General features: G+C 43.2%; 1 protein-coding gene across 2 annotated transcripts; it reads left to right on the top strand.

The window, feature by feature from the left end:
* Positions 1-4,228: 4,228 nt before the first annotated feature.
* LOC109311517 (L-threonine 3-dehydrogenase, mitochondrial) lies at positions 4,229-22,110 on the top strand. 2 transcript variants are annotated; one of them, XM_019537191.1, is made up of 9 exons: positions 4,229-4,428; positions 8,864-9,065; positions 9,471-9,513; positions 11,642-11,712; positions 13,358-13,507; positions 13,613-13,785; positions 15,990-16,080; positions 17,770-18,039; positions 18,360-22,110. In XM_019537191.1, exons 2-9 carry the CDS (start codon positions 8,882-8,884, stop codon positions 18,497-18,499), a joined length of 1,122 nt encoding a protein of 373 aa, XP_019392736.1. In that variant the 5' UTR covers positions 4,229-4,428; positions 8,864-8,881; the 3' UTR covers positions 18,500-22,110. The 2 variants fall into 2 exon arrangements, with proteins under 2 accessions (XP_019392736.1, XP_019392735.1); XM_019537190.1 differs by lacking the exon at positions 4,229-4,428 and adding an exon at positions 6,357-6,444.
* The last annotated feature ends 265 nt before the right edge of the window (positions 22,111-22,375 follow it).

The raw sequence follows: 22,375 nt of genomic DNA, 5'->3' as shown, positions 1-22,375 counted from the left end.
GGATGAGATACAGAAAATGCTAGATGGATACAGCTGGCCACATCCATCTGAGATGGGAGGAGAATATAAATTAAGATAAGCAATCAGCTTGTCCCCACAAGTCTAAGATTTCCAACAGCAGCAGGACAACTAGCTTGCTCAACTGCAGCCATTTTCATTAATTCTCTTGAGTCACAATGCTAAGGAGCATCATTCTCTTTTTTTTTTTTTCCTGCTGGAAGCTGTTTTACCCTCCAGCATAAGCAGCCTGACCTCCTTATGTACTATGGAAGAACAAACAGTTGGACAAGCTCTGACTTGGCGCAGATCTGTTGCTCTGGCTGTCTCCCTTCTACAAAAGGTCTCCAGCTTGCAAACTGGATGTATAACGCTTACCAGCCAACACAAAACCACCTTTGGGAGCAGACTTTTGTAGCACAGTCTGATAAGGAATACCTATTTTTCAATAGCACATACTGATTAGAGACCTAGCAATTCTTTACAATGAGAAAAATCTACCCATTCTTGACGAAGCTCAGTTCTACCAATGGAAAACTGAGGTCTGGAGAGGTCATGTGCACCAAGTTTAATTTAAATGGGATTGGTACATTTTTATGCTTGGGCCTCCTTGTCGTTTTGTTGGCTGCTCATCTAGATTTACTCCCTCCAGCTCCTTTATAGCAGATAGGTGAAGGCATTTGTGTGTGGGTGCGTGCTGAGTTTGTCACAATCTGCTTTCAAAACAGGGGCAGGAGGGCTTGAGTTGAATTTCCTTCATGTTCTTCTTTCTGCAGATTCTTGCTTTTCATTGTTTATATGTGATTTTGAAGGAGTGGCTGGCTGTTATAGAAGAAGTGTTCAGTCTGCGGTTCACATTTTAATGAGTATTTGGAAATTTCACAATCCCTTTCATAAGCCGCCACGGCTTTGTATAGTGAATTTTGCACTGTGGCTCCCAGAGGTTTATAATCTAATTCCTGCCATGAACATGCATTAAATGTACAAATTGAAAAACCAACATACGAAACCTACTGGCTTCCTTCTGACCCCCTACTTGTTGCTGTTGGAAGCATATATCATTGGAGGACCTTGGAAACATATATCACGGGAGGACCTTGCCTGACAGGTTCCAGCTCATTCGGCTCATGTCAGAGCTCCTCGTTCAATATTTTTCATTCCCAAAAGCTTTTCATTTATTGAACGTGGCAGGGGCATGCTGTAATGTTCCTCGAGCTGTCTTCTTAGAGAAGCACTTACCTGTGACAAATTAACCAGCCCATGCATCTCTGCAAAGCCTTACTTTTTGGAGGGGGGTTGTTTCTTTTCGTACAATTGCTGCTGAATGCTCTTGTCACCCTTGCCCTCAAAGCAGAGGAAGGAGAGCGGAGGAAGGAAAAAGAGGGGAAAAGACCTGCAACTTCTGCGGACGGGTCTGTGGGTTAAGGATTGGACTCTCGATTACCCTCGAGACCCATCGATGAGCCGTGGTAGAGTTCATCCTCTAGTCGAGGGGTTGCTGCTGCCACTGCCACTCTCGTCACTCATCGTGTGTCCCATGTCACCATCCTCGCTGGGCCTGTGCGGTTCTTTCATGCTTCATTTTAAGGCTTTTCTGCTTGCCCGCTGTGAAATACTCAGCACGGTCTCATTGTTTCGGTTCACGGTTTTCACCCAAGCCCAGAGGGTCGGGAGCAATTTGTTTCTGCCTGTTCCTGAATGTGCAGGTGTGGGTCTTCCTGCCCCCCGTGGAGCAGTGACTGCCTGGGCCAGGTTTCCCTGCTGCGTGACGCGAGTGTTCGGGTGTCGCCCTGGGCAGTGTTTTGCGAAGGGCGGCTCTGAGCGGGCCGGTTGGAGGGGCTCCCTCTGCCCCAGCTGGGACCAGAGCCCAGGTGTCCCTGCTCCCTGCGCCTCCTGCTCCGTGCACGGGGTCCTGCTCCTGTGCCAGATGCTGGCAGAGACCCCAGGTGCCCTGGCACCTCCAACCCCACTGGAAAGTGTCTGAAGCCCTCCTCCCCACCAGCACCACTGGGGGCCTCCTCTCCCTTGACAGCACTGCACCAGAGTGATGTCACAGGATGATGTCACGCTGCTGACACAGGAATCTAGAAGTGACCCACAAAGTCACTGGAGTTTTTTCCTTTTATTGGAAATCTCCTCTCCCCTGACAACACCATGCCAGGGTGATGTCACACAGTGACATCACACTCTGGTGCCGCACAGCATCGCTTGGTTTTTACTATGGACAGATGTCTCCTCTCCCCTGGCATCATCATGCCAGGGTGATGTCACATGCTGACATCACACTCTGGTGAGCTGCTGCATCACTGAGTATTTACTAGGAACAGGTATCTCTTCTCCCCTGACATCACCGCACCAGGGTGATGTTACATAATGACATCACGCTGCTGACACAGGGAGCTAAAAGTGAAGTCACTGGAGTTTTTTTCTGTTAATGGGAAATCTCTCCCTTGACATTACCACACCAGGGTGACGCCACATGACGGCATCACGCTCTGGTGACGTTCGATTCAGGCCCCCACCCCTTTCAGTGGCCTGACGCGCCCGCCCCAGTCCCCACCGCGACCGCGACTATGACGGCACTGCTGTGGCCCCGCCTCCTGGCCAATCAGGACGTGGAGGCTGGCGGGGGGCGGGGCTAGGCGGCCCGGGACCCGCCGTTGGCACGAGCCGAGGGGGAGCGCCGGGCCGCCGCAGTCCGACTGGGTGAGTGGGAATAGGCGCGCGCCTCCGGCCCCGCCGAATGGTTTGTCCCCCTCCGCCGCTGCGGGGCGCTGCTATGAATGGGGCCGGGAGAGACCACTTCCTCGGCCGGGGGTTGGAGCAGGAGAGACCATTCACTGCCGGGGGCAGCGGGAGAGACCACTCCCTTTGCGGGATTGTCCTCAACTTCACCCCTCCCAACGACTTCTAACGGCCGTGACCTGAGGGGAGGCCCCCTCCCCCACCCCGTGGTGCGCGCGCGAACCCCACCCCCCGGCGCACACGGGCACCTTATGGCCACGCGCACGCACACACCGCATTGCCACACGTGCGCACACATCTCATGGGCCCACACACATGTGCGCACGCACACGCACACACTCTTCGTGGTCACACACATCTCTCTTGGCCACCACGTATGCACCTCGTGGCTGTGCACGTGCATGCACACCCCCCCCCACCTCATGGCTGCCCCTCCCCCTGGCGCAGGGGCATCCTGCGCTAGGTGTGCGCCCCGTGCCTGGCGCAGGGGTCTGGGAGCCAGTGCAGAGCTGGCCTCCCTTGGGCTCAGCCCCGTCCCAGACAGGCGTGGCAGGATGTAGGAGGGCCGGGGAGGGTGCAGAGCAGGGCAGCCAGGGAGATGAGCTCAGGTGTTTACATTGCCAGGGTGATTTCCCTCAGCAGGGGCTGGACCTGATGCTCTCACCAGGTCCCTTGCAGGCCCGGTGTTTGTGAAATCCCCTGGAGAGCCTAAAGAGGCCGGGCCTGTTCAGCTGAGAAGAGGCACTGGGGGGAGGACCCGATAAAGGCTTACAAAATACCAGATGAAGAGGTGTTGGTCTAAGGAAACAGCTCTTTGGGTAAACGTATCTTTATTAGACCCCCTAAAAGTTGTTCTTTGCAAACTTTTGGGTATAAACAGACACAGAGAGCCCCGATTTGCTCTCCCTTTCAGCACCCTTCTCTGCCAGGGTGTGACACAAGCCTGCTGGATGCACAAGAAGATCAAGATTGCGGGCACGTGCTTGCACAGGAGTAGTGCGCTCCCCCCGATAGAGAGGGCTGTCGGGTCTGCATCAGCTGATGCCTTGGGATGACAGCACTATATGTGGGACAGGAACAAGGGTCTGTGTAACGCAGGGGACCGGGCAAGCTGGGCCTGTGGTCTGTCGTAGTAAATGGCAGTTGTGTAAAAGTAGCACCTAGCAAATTGGGCAGTGTGGGAAGGCATCGTAGGAAGGAAGTGAACTGTGAAGTGCCTGCTTCTTGTAAATTGAGTGTCAGCTGAGACCTGTCATAATGACTCAACAAATGATTTTCATTTTCCTTATTCCTGCAAAGGCAATGCAAGTTTCAAAGAAAATCTTAAGTGAATTTGAGCTTGTTACCAAAACAGTGACAAATGGTTACAGCTTTCTCCCATCCTTCTGTGACTAACATTAGACTTTTTTTAAATTGGCCTTCAGTTTCCTGACCCCCCTTTTCTTCCTGCCTCCCTTGTATCAGGGGTGGAAGACATGCAAGGCTCTGTTCATGGAATGGGCAAATTACACTCTACCCAACTCATGGATCTTCCCAAAGCAGGGATAGGAGCCTCCTATATCAACCCCTGAATGGGTGGAGAACCAGGCATCTACAAGAGAGCCAGGGTTAGGCCACACAATCCAAGAAGGCTCCTGTGAAGCCTCCCCGTGATATTCCTCCAGCAGCCCATGCTCTTAATAATTGGTAACTTTTGCATCATCTGATCTTTTTGCTTTAAAATGTAGTTGCCCTGAACCTCACTCGTTTCTCTTTGGCACGGGGAGGATGTGAGCATTGTGTGCATGCCCGGTCGCCTGTGGCACCTGTAGGGGTGAGCAGTATACTTGACAGGTCTGCTCTACCTTGCAGTAGTTGGCAACTGTCCCCTCTGGCTCGTGTGCTAGCTGCAGATACAGAGTGTGCATTGCAGTCCTGTGCAACGCCTTCGAGCCAAAAACTGCAAAGCAGGAGAAGGCAGCCTTGCCTAGCTCCCAGTAGAGGTTTGTCCACGCTACAGCGATCTTCAAGGAGGGACTTGGGCGGTTTTTACTCTTTGTCCTGTTGTAACTGCACATTTTTCAGTTTAGGCTGGAGAAGCTCCCGAAAATACTGCTAGTAACCCTGTGACCATGTTGGCATAATGTGATTGGCAATTTGGTGCATAATGTTAGGTACCATTGGATACGAGCCTGGAATATGTTCTGCTAGCTTGATCCTATGGGTCCTGCCGTTTGATGCCAGTTTGGAGCTCTGTTTGAGTGATAACTGCTGGTCATATTGAAGTGATAACGCTGTTATCCTAAAGAACAGAAGAGCCCTTCAAAGCTAATTTCTGTGTCACCCAAAGTAGGTATCAGGGCCAGGTGCTTGCACCATCTTATACAGAGTTGTCTCCCTCCTCCTGCTCCAGAAACTCCAACTAGGCTAGACTTCTCTAGGGAAAAACAAGCATAATGCTGAAACTCAAGGCTTCAAAAATACTAACCGCTGAAAAAGAGTGATCTGTTTTTTACTTGTCAAGAAAAATAGCAGGACATCCATTTTCCATAATTTCAGTTTTCATTTAAAAAAGCTGAAATATCTTTTCCCTTATAGCTGTAAAGATAATCTTAATGTGCGCTAGTGCTGTACAGTTGTGTTCCTTTCTAGTGCCTGGCCAGCATATTAATATATTTAAATGGTAAGAACACAAGTTATGATGAGCTTCTGCCATTCCACTTCTCCTGCTGCACTTTGTATTCTTGATGAAATGAACAGTATGAGGTCTAGAGATGCTGTACGGGAGTGCAGCTGGTGTTTTTATTGGCATTAGTGCTCAGATGAAAGCTTTATCCTATTCCCTTGAAATCTTAATTTTCTGTCAAACATAAATCTAGTACAAACACATCCAACTTAGCCTTGGGCAATTTATACAGGGGCTTTCCGAGGCCAAGCACCTTCTATGCAAGAAGTAACTACAGAAGAGAATACCTTTCCTGGTTGTTGAACTCTTTGTTGTAGCTTTAATCTCTTATTTGCTACAAATCAGACTCTTAAGGCCCCTTTGTTACCTTTTAAAGGACTCTAACAATCTGTTACTGTTCAAACTGAGACTGAGGAAAGCAGTCTGTTCACTTTTAAACATATTTTTATCTTGCATGCAAGCCACAAGGTGCTCAGATTGCCCTATCAGCGCACAGTTCGTGACTGGATCCAAGGAAAAAGTTCGTAACTGACATTTAATCTGATTTGTGAAACGCTTGTTAGTTGTGCTGTTATGTAACGCTGTTGCTGGGAGAAAAAAATTACAGACCCCAGAATTTTTTTGCTGTCCGGTCCTGAATCTCTGCTTTCCATTTTAACATGGATATTCGCTTTTTATTAACTCTCTGCACTGTTCTCAATTATTTTAAAAACTGCTTTTTGGGGGGGGGTGTTGTTGTTTTTTGGGGGGTTTTTTTAACTTTGGAAGTATTTATGTCATATATACCCCTCTGGTAAGAGATCTTGTAACAGGTCTACAGAATTCTTTACCTATCACGTAGCAAAGAGATTTTAAAATAAACGCGGTGCTGTGATGTCCCTGGCTGCCACTGATCACACACCCCCTTTGTGTTTACATCAGAGCCAACGCCTACTCCCGGCAGCATTTTGATTCGTCTAGCTGTGAGGCTGTGTCCTATAAATCCCCATCCCTCTCTCGCTGGTTTTGCTAAGTCACTAGCGGAAGCAGAGGGAGAGGTAAGTGCTGCCGTGATAACATTAGTAGAAGTGTTGCATCATCTTTATCTGAACATGCTTTGCCTATGCATCTGTTAAAAACTAATGAGCGTATTTGGGTAAGAAACCCTGGCTTTATTTGATTAGGAGAGTAAAGGGAGTTTTATTATTATTCCTTTTATTTTCCTTTCAGAAACAAACAAACAAAACGGTTGGATTAAAAATTGGCCAGAGAATATGGATGGAAACCAATTTTTGCATTTCAAAACTAGAAGGGAATATTGGAGGGGCAGGGGAGAGAGTGAATAAAGATAAGACCAAAGAAGGTTGGTTAATTTTCAGGGGTTTCATTTATTTTATTTAGTTAAAATAATGAGGGAGACTAGAACACAGCAGAAGTTAATTGTTTTTTCTGGCCGTACAGTCACTACAACTCTTCCATATTAGGGTTTCATCTTGTGCCCATTTTTTTAAAGTAATGATGCTAATTTATATAGGAGCTTTGTTATGTAATTGGCAGTGGTTTGGTGTGGGGGGGTGGTATAGCATTTGATTAAAAGAGGAAAACATGCACTTTGTAAAACAGGCTTTTTTTTGCATGGGTCATCTATTACTTCTACCCTCTTTGAGTTAAGGATTTTTCATGTCCCAGATCACATCTGATACAAGTTAAATCAACTTTTTGGGTTAATAGCCATCAGAAAACTGCTTGTCTCTTGGTTGTAAGAGAATTAAGGAAAAAAAATGAACAGGCAGTGATCCACTTTGTTCCAGCATGGCAATTTTAGTAGACTAAGCAACCATAGAAATTAACTCTTGGAGCAGGTGCTTCAAGCTTCCCATCAGAAACCCACAGACAGGGCACTGGTCAGTGTGTCTTTACACTGAATATGAAACAAGTATTATAATGTCATTTAATGGTGGTGGCTTGGATTTTGACTTAGAGCTCCAGGAGAGGGGTGGAAAGACTAGAGCTAAGGGGGTCCCTCTGTTCAGGGCAGGGTACTGAGGGTAGACAAAACTTTAATTGTCTCTAGTCCACAGTCAAGGAGCATGATCTTTCCACTGGATTTATAACTGACACCTGCAGTAGAGCTTTTTGCCAGTTTTAGGGGACTTGGAGACCTCTAATGTAAGCTGGTGAGTAGTGACCAAGCAAGTGGAAGGGATAGAGTGGTGCACCTCAAAATATGCTTCTTCATCAGTAACCCTTCCATTTTAATGATAACAGTACTCTCCTCTAGTGAACGTGCTTTAGTAACTTAACCATTTGGTGAGAACAGAGCAGTTTTTGTTTAATCACAAGGCTTGTGATTTAGCAAGAAAGGTACATCTGCATTTAAACAGGAAATAGTAACAGATCAAAAAGTCTCTTGTTTCAGCATTGCATGCAGTGGAAAGGATTACTAGTTGTTACTTGCTTCTCAGGATCTCCCAGCTTAGTTGGTCCTAGAAACTACTTAGGGCAGTTGGTGCTATTTGAATTTCCTGCTTTTTTTTTTACACCTTCTGCCATGCAAGCAGCAAGAGCTTATACTGGGACATACTCAATAATGCCTGGGAAATTAAGTTATTACTTTATTTTTGACTCATCATCCTGTTTGGGGGGAGAGTTGGGCATGTGGAGAGAGAAGGGAAAGGGCTTTAGCGACTGACCCTACACAGTCACCATAGTCTTAGAAAAGGAATGGATGCAGACTCATATTTCCCCTCCTCCCACTGGGACAGAAAGAAAGCCACAGGCATGCAGAAATGGCGCTGTCTTCCCATGGGCTACGTGCAGCGTGTACAGTTTTCACCACAAAACAGTATTTGTTTCAAAGCAATTAGAGTAACTTTGTAGATAGGTGCTCCATACATAAATGAATATATCTCTTTTTGTGTTTTCTTTTCTGGTTCTGTTCATCCTGTAAATACAACAGGTGTTTAAGGACAGCAGTTTTCATCACAGAGATTTACTGCAGTACTCAGGGATTTAACTGAATTCTTTTGATGCGATGGTAATAAAAACTATACCATGAGGAACGTTTACAACTTGACTTCAAATAGTTCCTCACTTTAACTCATGGACTGATGATTTCCAGTGCAGCATTTGAATTCAGATCTTAAGCCTCCACGTACACTTGAAAAGGCGATTTCTGTTGCCCCTATCCAGTGCAATTAGGGTTGAAAGTTGAAGTGACACCAGGCTATGTTCTCACTGTCTGCTATGCTAGACTGTTTGTGGGTACTTGAGCTCACTCTTCTGAATGCATTGCTTCTATTCATGGTGTTTAATGTTCTGTGTAGCAGTTGTGGCTGTAGCTCAGCAGTCTAGACAGCACTAGGATTGTCCAAAACTTTCCTGAAACACAGACAGTTATACAGAACAGCATTTAACGTGGTGCTGAGGGTGGCCTGGCTGAGTAATCTGTGATTCATGTTTTCTGTCTTCTCACAGGATATTTGGAAGAACAAGATGACAATCATCAGGAATTTGAGCAGAGCCATCAGCCAGGTGCTGCAGAGCCCTGGTTGTGGATGTCAGACTTCCATTGTCCCCGTTAGATGTATTGGTGTGTCGCCACGCCAGGTGACTTCCGATGCCAGCTTTCATTCAGTATCTTTTTCAGAAACTGATCACCCTCGGGTGCTAATTACAGGTTAGTCTTCATATAATTACTTCATTCTCCTTTTCTACTGTTGGCTATCTTTTTCCATAGGGGTCTGATCCCAAGAGATACAGAGCACCCATAGATCTCCTTAAAATACATGGGAAATTTCAGTGCTCAGCTCAGGTTCATTGGTGTTGGTATATGGATAGGATCAATGTCATATTGTGGTCACATTGATCTCTTCATTTCGGAGAGCCAGTAAGAGTACAAATAGGGAGTTTTCCCCTTAAAATATCATATTACATTTTTTAGGTCTGTGATGTGCACACAGTTTGACTCTGTTATCAGTGGGGTACAAAAGTATTCCAGTTTTGAGCAAAGTTAAATATTTTGGTATTAGAAAAAAAACAGTGACTTTGGTTTTTGTTTTTAAAGTCTCTCTTCTATTTTCAGGAGGTCTGGGGCAGCTTGGAGTGGGACTTGCCAAACTTTTGAGGTATGTTATAATGTTGTAACTTAGTAAAAGTATTAAAAACTCTTTTTTGGGAGTGACTAGTTATTTTGGGTGTCTTAAGATGGGCACCCAAATGCCTCAGTTCAGTGAAAACAGACAGGTTGACCTAACTTTTGTTTATACTTTGCCCCTGATCCTCCACATATGCGGAATTTTATGTAAAAGTACCCCCTGAGCTCAAAAAAATGCATGTAATGAGAGAGTGGAGATTAAACCTATCTTCAGGCTTCAGCTTGTAGTCAGTTTTTCTTTCTGTTTTGAATGCAGGAGTACAAGACACTCTAGGAAATTTGGTCGTCACACCAGACGACAAAGCTAACTTATTTAACGACTTCTTTGCTTCCATTTTCCTAAGCAGGGACCAGATCAGCCCCCCTATAGGGCCCCCACAGGCCCCAGGGGAGGCGCACCTAGTCCAAAGGTCAGTGAGGATCAAGTCAGGGAACTTCTGGAGGGACTGGATGTATTTAAATCAGCTGGTCCGGACGATCTCCACCCCAGAGTGCTGACAGAATTAGCTGAGGTCGTTGCGGGACCCCTGGCATGGCTTTATGAGCACCCGTGGTGCTTTGGTGTGGTGCCAGAGGACTGGAAGAGGGTCAGTGTGGTTCCCATATTCAAAAAAGGGAGGAAGGAAGACCCGGGGAACTATAGGCCAGTTAGTCTTACCTTGATCCTGGGTAAGCTTTCTGAGAGAATTAAGCAAAGTGGTGCTGGCTTCTACCCTGGGGGTATTTAAGAAGAGGCTAGACGAACACCTTGCTGGGGTCGTTTGAACCCAGTACTCTTTCCTGCCATGGCAGGGGGTTGGACTTGATCTGCTCAGGTCCTTTCCGACCCTACTAACTATGAAACTATGTATACTCCAGGGGAATGTCCAGTTTGCAAATGTATTTTGATAGCAGTTACTTACATAAGCTTCTCTGATATTACCCTCTTCTTAAAAAATCATTTTGGGTTGGTAAACCTCCCACCAACTCCTTAAATACCTAAATGTTTGTGCTTTGCAATAATAAACATTCTGTTGAAAAGAATTTCAGTGACAGTAACTTAGGGTAAAGTTCTGGGGTAAACTATTATTAAGGTTTTATCACAGTTCAGTTTAACAGGAATATTAAGTTTTTCGTTATCGACTGAAATGGCAAAAATCCCAACGTAGCATATATAGTTTGACACAAGTCAGTCGATGCAACAAGAGTAGTAAGTCTAAAAATAATTTCTGGTATTTTATTTTCCCACTGGTGGATCTTACTTTCAATTACACTACTTCATGAGAAATCTAAAGCATTGTGATCTGTGTTTTATCCATATTGTTGCTTGTCTTGTACTGGTTCCTAGAGCACCAGTTATATGCAGACAGCTAAACTTCCCCCTAGACAAAAACTTCCTTGGCAAGTGAGTGTCATAGTGCTCCTGCCAAATCCCATAGCAACTCTGTTAAGGTGTCATTCACTTCTGGCAATGGAGAGAGATTTTCATGTCAGCAGATAGTTGAAAGTGGCATATACCCCAGCTTTATCAAGCTTGCTTTCTACCACAAGTATATGCTAATAAACTCAGTAGGGTTAAGGCAGAGAAGCTTTCCACCTGCCTGGAATATGATAGTCTCAGTGGGCTAATCTGTTGATAGAAAAGCAGATGAAGCCATGGTTACAGTTTTGAGCTAAAGTTGAAGCTTGGGGGAGCTGGGTATGAAGTACTTTCTGATGTCTGGCAAATCAAAAATCATAAATTTTAAGCAGTATTGGAATGTTATTGATATTATAAGCTATGAGAGGGTGGAAAGGATGATACCAGTCTTTCTTATTAATGCTTTATTTCCATTCTCCTCCTGTTTTGTGTAGTGTCCTGCTGCAACCTTTAACTGCAGCTAACCATACTCTCAGTTTATTTGCTGAGAAGAGAGAAACTTGGGCAGCAAATTGGGTTTTAAGAGGACAGACCGTCTAGTACAAGCATTGCTGTTCATACAGTTTATACTACTTTGATACAATTTATCAGACTTAAATGACCACTTGGCAGTTTTTTCTCCTGTGAAAAGTGTAGCAGTACAGTGACTGATGAATTATCCTGAAGAGTGACTGACTGTATCATTTGGCTTTCTATGCAGGAAGCGTTTTGGAAAGAACAACGTGATCCTTTCTGACATAAGAAAGCCTGCGGATAATGTTTTTTATAGTGGTAAGTGGATGGATTAGCATTTAGAAAAGTTTTCGTGTTGTATCTGACATGACAGTCTGCAGCAAGATATATCCAGTGTTTACCCTGCATACAGTACTTACATTACACAAACAGTATTTCAGATTACTTGGAAATTCTGGGTGCTTATTGCCAATTTATTTAAACTCTTGCAGGAAATAGGTTTCTTTTCAGGATTTTTCCCTATTGAATGTGCCCATTAATGTGTCTTACTGTCTGCTTCCTTGCCAGTTTTTGCTGATCAGAATAAATCCTAGTTAAATTGGCTCTGACTCTTCCAGCTGGTGTTCAGTTGTGTGTGCTGCTGCCATAAGTGTTGCCGCATCATTATTCTTTTGGGGAAAAAGCCTGGAAAACTAAACTCGCATTATGTTTTTCTATAGTAAAATAGCTCCTCTATTTCATGGCTTCACATAGTAGTAGTATTGATTTGGATTTTGGGTACTCTCTTCTCCTTCCCTTCTACGGTTAATGATATGTTAACAAGAAGAAGCCTAGAAGCGTCCGAGTAATACTGCATTAGCTAGTATCTCTCCTCCCATGAGTGACTTGATAAGAATATCTCTGGGAGAGCAGCTCTCCTGGTAATGGCCTGTTATCTTCAGAGAAATGGCTAGTGATATGGTGTTAGTCTTTTCTGGCCTTAAGATACTAAATTTCATGAAGTCTGTTCAAATGCTCTCATGCATTTAAACAAGTGATGCAGTCACAACAGGGTTGTTGTGCTACTGCAAATGGGAGAGGAAACTGTCATGAGACAACCCTGCTAGGAAGTGGCTCACACTGAAAAAGTGGGCAGAAGCTGTGGGCCTTGTTGCATCTTACACTGTGTGCTGCACAAATGTTGATCAGAGTTAGTGTTAGCTCAGAGTTTGGAGCAGTCACACCCTTAGTCTAGAAACCTTCTCTGACTGTCCCCCCACCTGCACAGCTGTGACTTGCCTCTAGGGGCCTGGGGCATTTATACACATACATTTGTCTGCTCTGACACATTGGAGCAGACGCAATTAATTGAGTCTGGTTTGCTCACAACATGTTTCACCCAGCAGTGCAATCGCATGTATTTCTATAAATGATGAAATGCGCAGGAGTGCTGAGAAAATGGCTGGTATCTATCCCTGCTGTACAGGTGGGGCTGTGAGAGATCCTAGGATGCTGGAGGACTTCCACTTGCGTGGCTCGTCTGTCAGGAGTGGCCACTTTTTAATGAAACAGGAGATGGGTAGTGTGGATCAGAGATAATCCTGCCCTGGAATGACGTAACTTTAAGCTGCATAAGGAGTGCTTAAAACCACTTTAAGGTGTTAAGGCGCAGACAGTCCAGGGCTAAAGAGCTCCAGGAGTCATTCAAAATTACTGTAACAAGGCCCTGTGATAACATGCCTTAGAGAGGATGAGCCAGCCCACTAGTGGTTGCTGCCTCTAGAAGGTATGAATTGTGCTGGAAAACCTAAGTATAAAAGGTAGCCCAGAATAAAGACGTGGGCAAGAACCTGCAATATGTTTGAACCTTCTTCTTGGTTTTTTTCCCCCTCTCTATTTTTGTCCCAAAATGTCTTCATTTTAGCAGCCAGTTGCCAGTTTTTATTTGATTCATCTCTTTTTTTTTCTCTTTTTTTTTTTTTAGGACCTTTTATCTACTCAGACATCTTGGACTACAAGAATCTTCGTGAGATAGTGGTGAACAATCGAATTACTTGGCTGATTCATTATAGTGCTTTGCTGAGTGCTGTTGGAGAAGCGAATGTTCCTTTGGCCAGAGCTGTAAATATCACTGGTAGGTGATTTCAGCCCTGCTTGACTTGTCTTTCAATGTAACACCTTCTGCAAAGGCTAGAGGAGACTTGGTTTAGATTCTAATAGGTTCTCTTTGTTGTTCCAGGTTTACACAACATTCTTGATATTGCAGCTGAGCACAGCTTACGACTCTTTGTCCCTAGCACAATTGGAGCCTTTGGGCCTACTTCACCTCGAAACCCAACTCCTGACCTCTGCATTCAGAGACCAAGGACAATCTATGGAGTCTCCAAGGTTCATGCTGAGCTCATGGGAGAAGTAAGAATCTCATTATGGAGTGTTCATTGTCAACAGTAGGCAACTTGCTGCAGTGTTCTTTTCCCTTCCTGCCTTTTATTCCTACAGAGCTTTTTTCTTTTAATGGTATGAGTCAGCTGTTAAAGCCTTATGGGAGGGAAATGCTTGTAAATTCTGTAAAAGGATTTCCTCTTAAATCTATAGAAGGAAGGAGAACAAAATTGGATGTGGCAGACTTGGAGTTTTGAATACAGTCTCTGACTTTCCCAGTTGCACAGAATCAGGGACAAGGTGTCTTAGGTCTCTGGACTATATTTGCACAGTATAGGGTGATTTGGAAGAGCTGAGGGCATAAATACCTGTGAAAACTTCCTACCGTGGATTTTTCTCCATAGTTCCAAGGATTGGGGTGGGCAGAATTTAAAATGAATGTTTTGAATTTAAATCAGAATTTATTTAACGTGTCTTTTAGTTTTTTTTAAGAATTTATTTTCTTTCAAATTGAAAATTGCTTAGTTGGTTATTTTTTACTTTTGCTAAGTTGGTTATTTGTTTTCATTTCCCAGTGGCTTGTAGACAGTCAGATTTTATGCAGCGGTTTGATATAGTAGCGAAAACTCATTTATACAGAAAAGCATGACCCCATTAATGTACAAATTTTAAAAACAAACTCGTAGGGCAGGTGATTTGTTTAACAGCCTTCTGTTTATTTGCAGTGGAAATCCCTGAATAATAACATCTTCTGACTATACTGAGCTTTCTTAGGAAATGGGAACTGAAATGCTTCAATGAGGCTACAATACTCTGTCAAAACTTGACTTGAAGCCAATGGAATTTGTACTTTAAACCCCCCCCCCCCCCACTTTTGGGGGCCCTAAATATGGGTTGAGTAGCTGAACTTGTTGCCACTAAGTTAATTTTTCTCTGAAATATTAAAGACTTCATGCTACTAAGAGAAGTTTCAGTAAAAATTGAATTTTAGGTTGTCATGCTGCAGTCACTTAGACTTATACTTAAAGTTAAGTATATGAGTTAGTCCCTTTAAAGTTGATTGGAGTACTTCTCACATTAAATATTTAATCTCTTGGCTACAGCAGCATTGTAAAGTTTAAAATATCGTAACAGTAATAGCACTTCAGATAATAAAATTCGTGCTTTTACAATGTTACATTAGTCTAACAGTGCCCCAAATTGATTTAAACATTTTAAAAATCAAGAAACGTTGCTATAAATCACTCCATTCCAGAAGATTCCTCGACCATTGAGTAATTGATATGATTTAGTGTTCAAAAGCTATTGTGTTAGACAAGTATCTGGCTAGAACATAGATCTTCTTGTTTGTAACATGTTCATTCTTGAATGCTAGAGCTGTTCAGTTCCAATTGGAGGAATGCTTTTGGCACCAGTGGTCAGAGTCCGGTTGGATTTTGAGTGTGGTGGGGGCTGGAAAACATGCAGCACTTCTGGTGTCTGAATGGCAGACACAGCAACTCCATCTTACCTTAATAGGACATGGGACCATTTGAGGGCAGCTGTTGGCATGTTCCAATATTGCATTCTGTGATTTTTTTTTTTTTTGGCTCAGCTTATCCTGTGTGTCTTCCCAATAGAAGTTAAAATGTTTTATATCCAGGCAGACTTCTTTCCTTTCTCTCCGGGAGAAATGAGAATGGTGGGGGCAGAGGGGTACACACAGAGTGTGAGGGAGAGGCAGGACTTGAGGGCCATGACATAGAAGGAAGGGTGAGAAGGAAGGAGATACAGTCATTGGCATTATGTGGTTGAAGGGAGAATAAGATCACACAAAGCTCTTGTAGGAAAAATGGGGAGCCCTTGAGTCATGTGAAAGGGGAAATGGAAACACTGTGCTCTGGCATGAGGCATAGGTAACAGAGGACCTGCAGAATCCAAGGGAGAAAGAACGGGTGGCAGAATGAATGGGGAGCACAGCTCTTTAACATGCCAAGAACTCTATATGAGATTCTCACAAGCTGCAGGGGAAAAATGAAACTGAATCCCTTGACATGGGAAACTAAGGCTAGGAGCAGCACACAGAGCCTATGGTGTGAATGAGGGTGATAGAAAGAGGAAGTTCCTGAAACAATGTGGGAGAGAAGAGGTGCAGGGAGTCTCTGGTGTGTACAGTGAGCTTGTCTTACAGTAACAAAGCAGTGTGCAGCCTTTGAGCATTTATCTAAAGCCTTGCTTCTCTGCTTCCTTCACAGTACTACCATTACCGGTATGGCCTGGACTTCCGGTGTCTGAGATATCCAGGAATTATATCTGCTGATTCCCAGCCTGGTGGGGGAACCACTGGTAAGATTTATTTCTACACATCAGTATTACCAGCAAGAAGCTCACCACATACCTCGAATTGTAAAGATAAGAGGGACATTAGCATGCATTTGTTCTTCTTTCCAGAAAGCATCAGCTAGCTGTTCACTTCATAGAAATGAATAGTGGCCCTGTGAGAGAGGTGCACATGTAGGCAGCAAAGGTGCCCATGTACAGGCATTATTTTAATGCCAAATTACAGTGGTTCTATATATGCAGTGTGTCTGTTCCTATTTACAGTAGGTCATACTTGCAAAATTTCTCCTGGAAGTGATTCAGTGACACTTCTGTAGTTTGCATCTATTTAAAGAAAACAATCTCATGGGGAAAGAGGAACTTGGTAAACTCCAGGGTTGTGTAAACTGAAATGTTCCTTCTAGACAGCTCCTCAAATGCAGCTGAAAAGACTCAAATTCTCCTTCTGCTGAAGCTAACAAGGTCTGAAACCTGGATAGCTCATGGGGATGTGAATGGAGTATGGTTCCTTTTCCTGCTTCAGAACCAGCACTTGTAATAAATAAGCACAAGTCATTGTCTACAGGGCTTTGGGCCTCTGATGCAAGTTGGTATCTGTCTGCCTCTAATCTCTGCTGCTATGCATCATAATATGCAGCAGCTGTTTGTTGCACACCACCAATAAGATGGCTGTACCTCTATGGCTTGAAAAGACAGAGTCCAGAAGCCTTGGGCAGGAACCAAGACTCTAATGTGCAAGGCACTGTATAAAAACAGACCAAAGGAGCTGAGGTGTTATACTGGACTGCAAATTGAATATGAGTCAAGAGTGTGCCTTCTAAAACTTCTAGTATGCTAGGTTGTAATAATAGGACTGTTTCCTGCAAGTCAAGGGGAATGATAACTCCACTTGATCAAGACTTGCTCAGGCCTCAGCTGGAGCTCTGTGTCCAGTTTTGGGTACTGCACATCAAGAGAGATGTAAACTAGTTGGAACAAATTCAGCAGAGAACAACAAAAATGGCTAGAGGTCTAGAAAATATGGCTAGAGGTCCAGGAAAAGTTGGAAGATGAGAGATTTAGTCTGGAGAAGAAGATTCAGGCAGATTTGGCAACAGTTGTCAGATACCTGAAGGACTGTTAAAAAGACGATCAGCTAGTCCAGAGGCAGACAATCTGCATCATGGGTGTCATAAATGGCATGAACAGCCTCTGTGTGTAGCATGTGGCAGGTCAGGAAAGGCGCAGGTAGCACAGCTGTAGATAGGGAAGGGTGGCACTCAGGGAGGATGCAGAGCTAACTTGTGACATGCATCCAAAAAGTTAGTGCCTCCCAGCTTAGCCTTTGTGACCTCAGGGGACAAGACAAAATCTTAAATTATAGCCACAGAAATTTAGGTTGGGCATTAGGGCAAATTTTCTTATCATGTGGGTAGTTAAGTATTGGAATGGACTAGCCAGAGAGGTTGTGGAACCTCTGTCCTTGGAAATTTTTAGGAGCAGGTTAGACAAAAGCTTGTCTAGAATTGTTTAAATGGAAATGTCCTGTCTTGAGTATGGGAGTTGGACTATAGATGACCTCCTGAGATCCCTTTGACTTTACATTTCTATGGAGAAAAATTTATGCTCCCTTCCCCAAAAAAGGTTACATACAGTCAGAAGTGGAGATGGAAAGGAAGGAGAGAACAAGGCAACTTTATTTTTCTTGTCTTCCAGACTATGCAGTCCAGGTTTTCCATGATGCCATAAAAACTGGCAAATTCCAGTGCAACCTGAAACCAGACACACGCCTCCCAATGATGTACATTGACGACTGCCTGAAGGCTACATTGGACGTCATGGAAGCTCCTGCAGAGCTACTGACCATGAGGACCTACAACATCAATGCCATGAGCTTCACACCCGAGGAGCTGGTGCAGGAGGTCCAGAAACACGTTCCTGAGCTCGAGGTGACCTACAACGTGGATCCAGTCAGACAAGCCATTGGTTAGCATCTGCTTTTTTGTTCCACTTCAGGGATGTGTGTCATACTAATCTGAGCGAAGAAAGGGGAAAGCCTTAAATTACTGAAGGTGGGGAAAGAACCATATTTCCCTCCTCCTTTCCTATAGGTGGTGGTCTTAGATATTTATAGATGTCTGATTGCACCTAGAAATGTTGCTGCAGTAGTATGACTCTTGCCATTTCAAACCCTGTTCTGGTTACTTGTATGACCACTGATGAGGAACTCAGTTTTTTGAAGCTTACAAAAATCTTTGCATTATATCTCACGCCTCTCTCTTTTCCTTTTTTTTCTTCCTCTGTAGCTGACAGTTGGCCAATGAACTTCGATGACGACAATGCCCGGAAGGACTGGGGATGGAAGCATGATTATGATCTTCCTGAATTGGTGACCACGATGTTTAATTTCCTTGGCGCCGAGTCGAGGATTGCCCAAGCTAATTGACAAACATTGGACAAACATTGATTTCCAGTCCCCAGCAAAGGACCAGGGAGAAACTGTTCAGCTGTTCAAACTGTTTAGTTTAGAGTTCCAAGTCTTATAGCATGTACATTGCAAACTTTCTACAAGTAGCAATAGAACTGGGATTGACGTACTGTAGATGGATTTACTGTCTTGAGTAGAGGGTACCAAACAGACAAAACAGTACCAGGTTATTCAGGTAAACTTACAACACCAGTGAACATGAAGCATGTAGGCAGGGTTCTTGGATTTTAGCATTTTAGAAACAGTGGGGGAAAAAGCATCTCCAGTAGGGCTAAAATTATCAAATCATTCCTATTGCCTGAATTTCCTTCTGAAAACAACAAGAGGCAGCACTGTAAAACCTTGTGTTTTAGGCATATACTACAGAGTGAACAAATTGTACATTTTTCTTCATTTCCTTAGTGGAAGTGTGCCTAGTTAGAAGTTTGTAGGATGGTAAGAGTGTGCTTTTCCTCTCTCTTCTGGCAGTTAAGCAGCCAGAAGTGCCACTCCATATTCATACTTTGCAATGGCCATTATAATTTTTTTTTATAAAAAAAGAAACCCTCTAATTAGTAGTTCCTTCTTTATAGACATAGTGCTATGTGTGCCTGCATTTTTCTTCACACACGAGATTGAAATGTTTGTGGTATTATTCCTGTAATGCCCATAAATGTGAAGGGGAATAAGACTTGAATTCATTATGCTTTAAAAAACACAAGGTTTTCAAGACAAGCTGTTTATGTCCTTTGAAACTTGCTTCTGGCTTCAATCTTATTTTAAAGATGGATTTGGGATATTAAAATCTATATTGTGTATGTGACTCTATCCTGTTTAAAGCAGTTGATGCCAGGGAATGAGATTGCCTTTAACTAGCACCATTTGTGGCCTGATACCAGTCAGATTTCCTGTATCGGTGGATAGCAGCTTACGGTAGGAAGCATATTTTAAAGGTGGGCTGTTACAGAGTCACTTGCACTGAAGCTGAGTTAGTCTTTAAAATACCTGTTCATTCACCTCAGATTTTGTACGCTGTGTATATGTGTATTTGTAGATTATTTATATGCAGGTACTGTTTTTAATCTCAGAGGAGGGGAATTCAGAGCTGAGACTGTACCAGCACTTATTTATTATTTCAGGGTTCAAGAAACGGAGCCAAAGCTAGCTTTCTAGTTTGTTGTTTGAATCTGGCACTTCAAAAAAGAAAAAAGAAAAGAGAAGAGTTCCTTCAGTCACTGAATTCATGTGAAGGTTTGAATGGATGTTTAGACTTGAAGAAATAAAGTTGTGACTGATGTCCAGCAACCATCTCTCTTTAGGGCAGGGCAAGTTCACCAAATTTGCCACTAAATTCTAGCTGCAGTTGATAAGGGCTATCTCACTTGACTCGCACACAAAGATTCTGGGAATGACCAATGAGTTTTAAGGCAGGCCTGTTTCCGAGTTTGTTACATGGGTCTCTCCTGCTGCCAAGGAGTCTCATTACTCATGCAAGGGAAATAAATGTACCTTTGGGCTTCGATTTTCCCTCTCCTTTTTTAACTGAGGAAAAGTTTGTGTTACCAAAGGACACTTTCCTTTTTCCTCCCCTTCCTTTCTGTTTTTCCTCCCCTTCCTTTCTGTTGCTTATAATACTGAGATGACATGTTGCAGCCATAATTCAGAGGCCATTTATCTACTGTCCCTTAAATGGGAACGCTCCACTGGTTTTACAGAAATAAGTCTTGTGCTCTTGTCTGTTAATTTGCTGGTTAAAAATCAAACTTATCTTTATTTAAAGTGTACTTAACAGAAACATCCCCAAGGCTCCCATTGAGTCGGGTAGAATTTCCTGTCATACCCATTCCTTGCCCTCACAAGCTGGGTGTTAGATCTGGTAGGTATATATGAAGTGGGGGTATGTCTTTTTGCCCCTTTCCCTAGTTTTAGGTCTCATTTTGTCTGTCCATGGAAGGCAAAGAAGAGGCTCTCAGCAGGGGGAAAGTAAAACCTACTTTACAAAAATGGCAGTCTTCCTAGATGCAAATCTGAGCTATCTGCCGTTTATGGAAGTAGTGCATATAAGTGGATTTGGGGATTCCAGTTTGTTTCAAATGAAAAAAATATACTTATTTTATGTTAGTGTTTTGCTTTTAAAATCACAGGAATTTCCTTATAAGAAGCTTAAGTTATTGTTGGTCCTATTTTCAGTATAAAACATGGAGGTATCTACAGCTTTAAAACCTGTCTGGTAAAAGTTTTACTGGGCAAACTTGCCATGGACAAAATTTGTGACATTGCCTTATCCTGTTCTGCAGTGCTACAGTCTTGTGTTCCCTCCCGATATGATAATTGACCAGACAGATTTTTCTTTGCAAGGGAGCCAGTACTGTGAGAGGAAGATTTTTTTGTTCTCCTTAAAGTAACCTCAAATGCAGATTCTGTTATAAAACTCTGTTTTAAGAATTCATTGATAATTGTTGAATTTGTTAGGTTTGCATTTTGTATGTCTCTTTTCCCTCCAGTTAATGACAAAATATGCATTTCCAGGTATTTCTTTAAAATGATTATATATTAAAAAAAAATCTAGGGATGTGTTCTTGTGCTGAAATGTTTAAAAATGTGTTTACATTTCTGAAAAGACAGGATTTTTGGTCATTGCGCTGATTGCATTTGAACTACTTGATAACGTTTGGCCCAGTGGGTCAGTGAAGTTGATCTTGGACAAAGTACCAGTACCCTCAAAGAAAAAATTTATTAACGTTACTGTTCTCCTCCCTGCCCAAACAAGAGGCTTCTTAGTAAAGTATCTTACCCTTTGATTCAGAATGAATGGCTTTTTACACAATCTCAAGTCCATTCCAGGTTTTCACCATCCAAACCATTCCAATGCACAATCTTTGAAGAGCTGCTGATGCATCCAACCCCACTTGTGAGCTGCAGTTTAAGTTCTAGTCTGTTCTACTCATAGAGAGAAATTCCGGTTCAGACTAAAAAACATGAATTGAAAAGAAAATGTACTCCTATTTTGAGCAGAAGCTGTGCTTGGATGTGTAGTTATGAATGCAAGGGTAGATTATTGAATTACATGGTGGATTTGAGGCTGCCACATTCAGAAATATAGGTTTTATTTATTTATTTATTTTTTCCTACTGAACAACATTCTCCAACTTTGAGGTGGCCATATTCCTGCTTTTTTCTGTTTTAAATAAACTGTACTGTAGTATACAGCCATTTTAAGAAGATGGCAGCAATGACCAAGGAATACTATTGTATCCTTTCAAGAAGGTGGAAAACTGAATCTAGTTAGTGTCCAAGGCCCGACATTACATACTAGACTGGTTATGCATACACTTTCCCTTTCTCTGGCTCTCGACATTTTGAATGCTGTTGTTTTAATGTCCCCTGGATTAGAATTGTTTAACATATTACAGAATTGTAATTGTTTTCTTGCCAGGAAGAAGATGAACTTCCGGGGGTGAGATTTCTCTCCTGATATTTGGATGTTGTAGCTGTTACGTTAACTATTTGGAAAAAAGATTTTAAGAATATTTTTTCAAATGTTGTTAGGTCATGGATGATGCCTACTTTATTAAAGTCCTATGCAAGTATGTCTTAATGTTTTTTCTGTTCTTCATAGTAGAGCCGAAGATCTTTTGGTATGTTTTAAAGCAACTGGGAAAATCAGTTGAATCAGAATCCTATTGTCAGATGACCCTTGAAGTCCTTTGCAGGCCAACCCTGTGCATAGATGCAAGATTTGATTTTCATAGTTTTGTAATTTGTAGGGTCAGAAGGGACCTGGGGTCAAATGACCCCAGCGAGGTGTTCATCGATCCTCTTCTTAAAGACCCCCAGGGTAGGAGCCAGCACCAC

This window comes from Crocodylus porosus, unplaced genomic scaffold (assembly GCF_001723895.1).
Source record: "Crocodylus porosus isolate Cpor-Errol unplaced genomic scaffold, CroPor_comp1, whole genome shotgun sequence".
Classification (NCBI taxonomy): domain Eukaryota; kingdom Metazoa; phylum Chordata; order Crocodylia; family Crocodylidae; genus Crocodylus; species Crocodylus porosus.
This window is presented reverse-complemented; position numbering and strand designations above follow the sequence as displayed.

Bases quoted from the DNA above. Each gene is read 5' to 3' on its own strand.
- LOC109311517 (XM_019537191.1), top strand. From the start codon at position 8,882: ATGACAATCATCAGGAATTTGAGCAGAGCCATCAGCCAGGTGCTGCAG. The intron at 9,514-11,641 runs GTATGTTATAAT...CTTTCTATGCAG, and splicing joins GGACTTGCCAAACTTTTGAG to GAAGCGTTTTGGAAAGAACA. The intron at 13,786-15,989 runs GTAAGAATCTCA...CTTCCTTCACAG, and splicing joins ATGCTGAGCTCATGGGAGAA to TACTACCATTACCGGTATGG.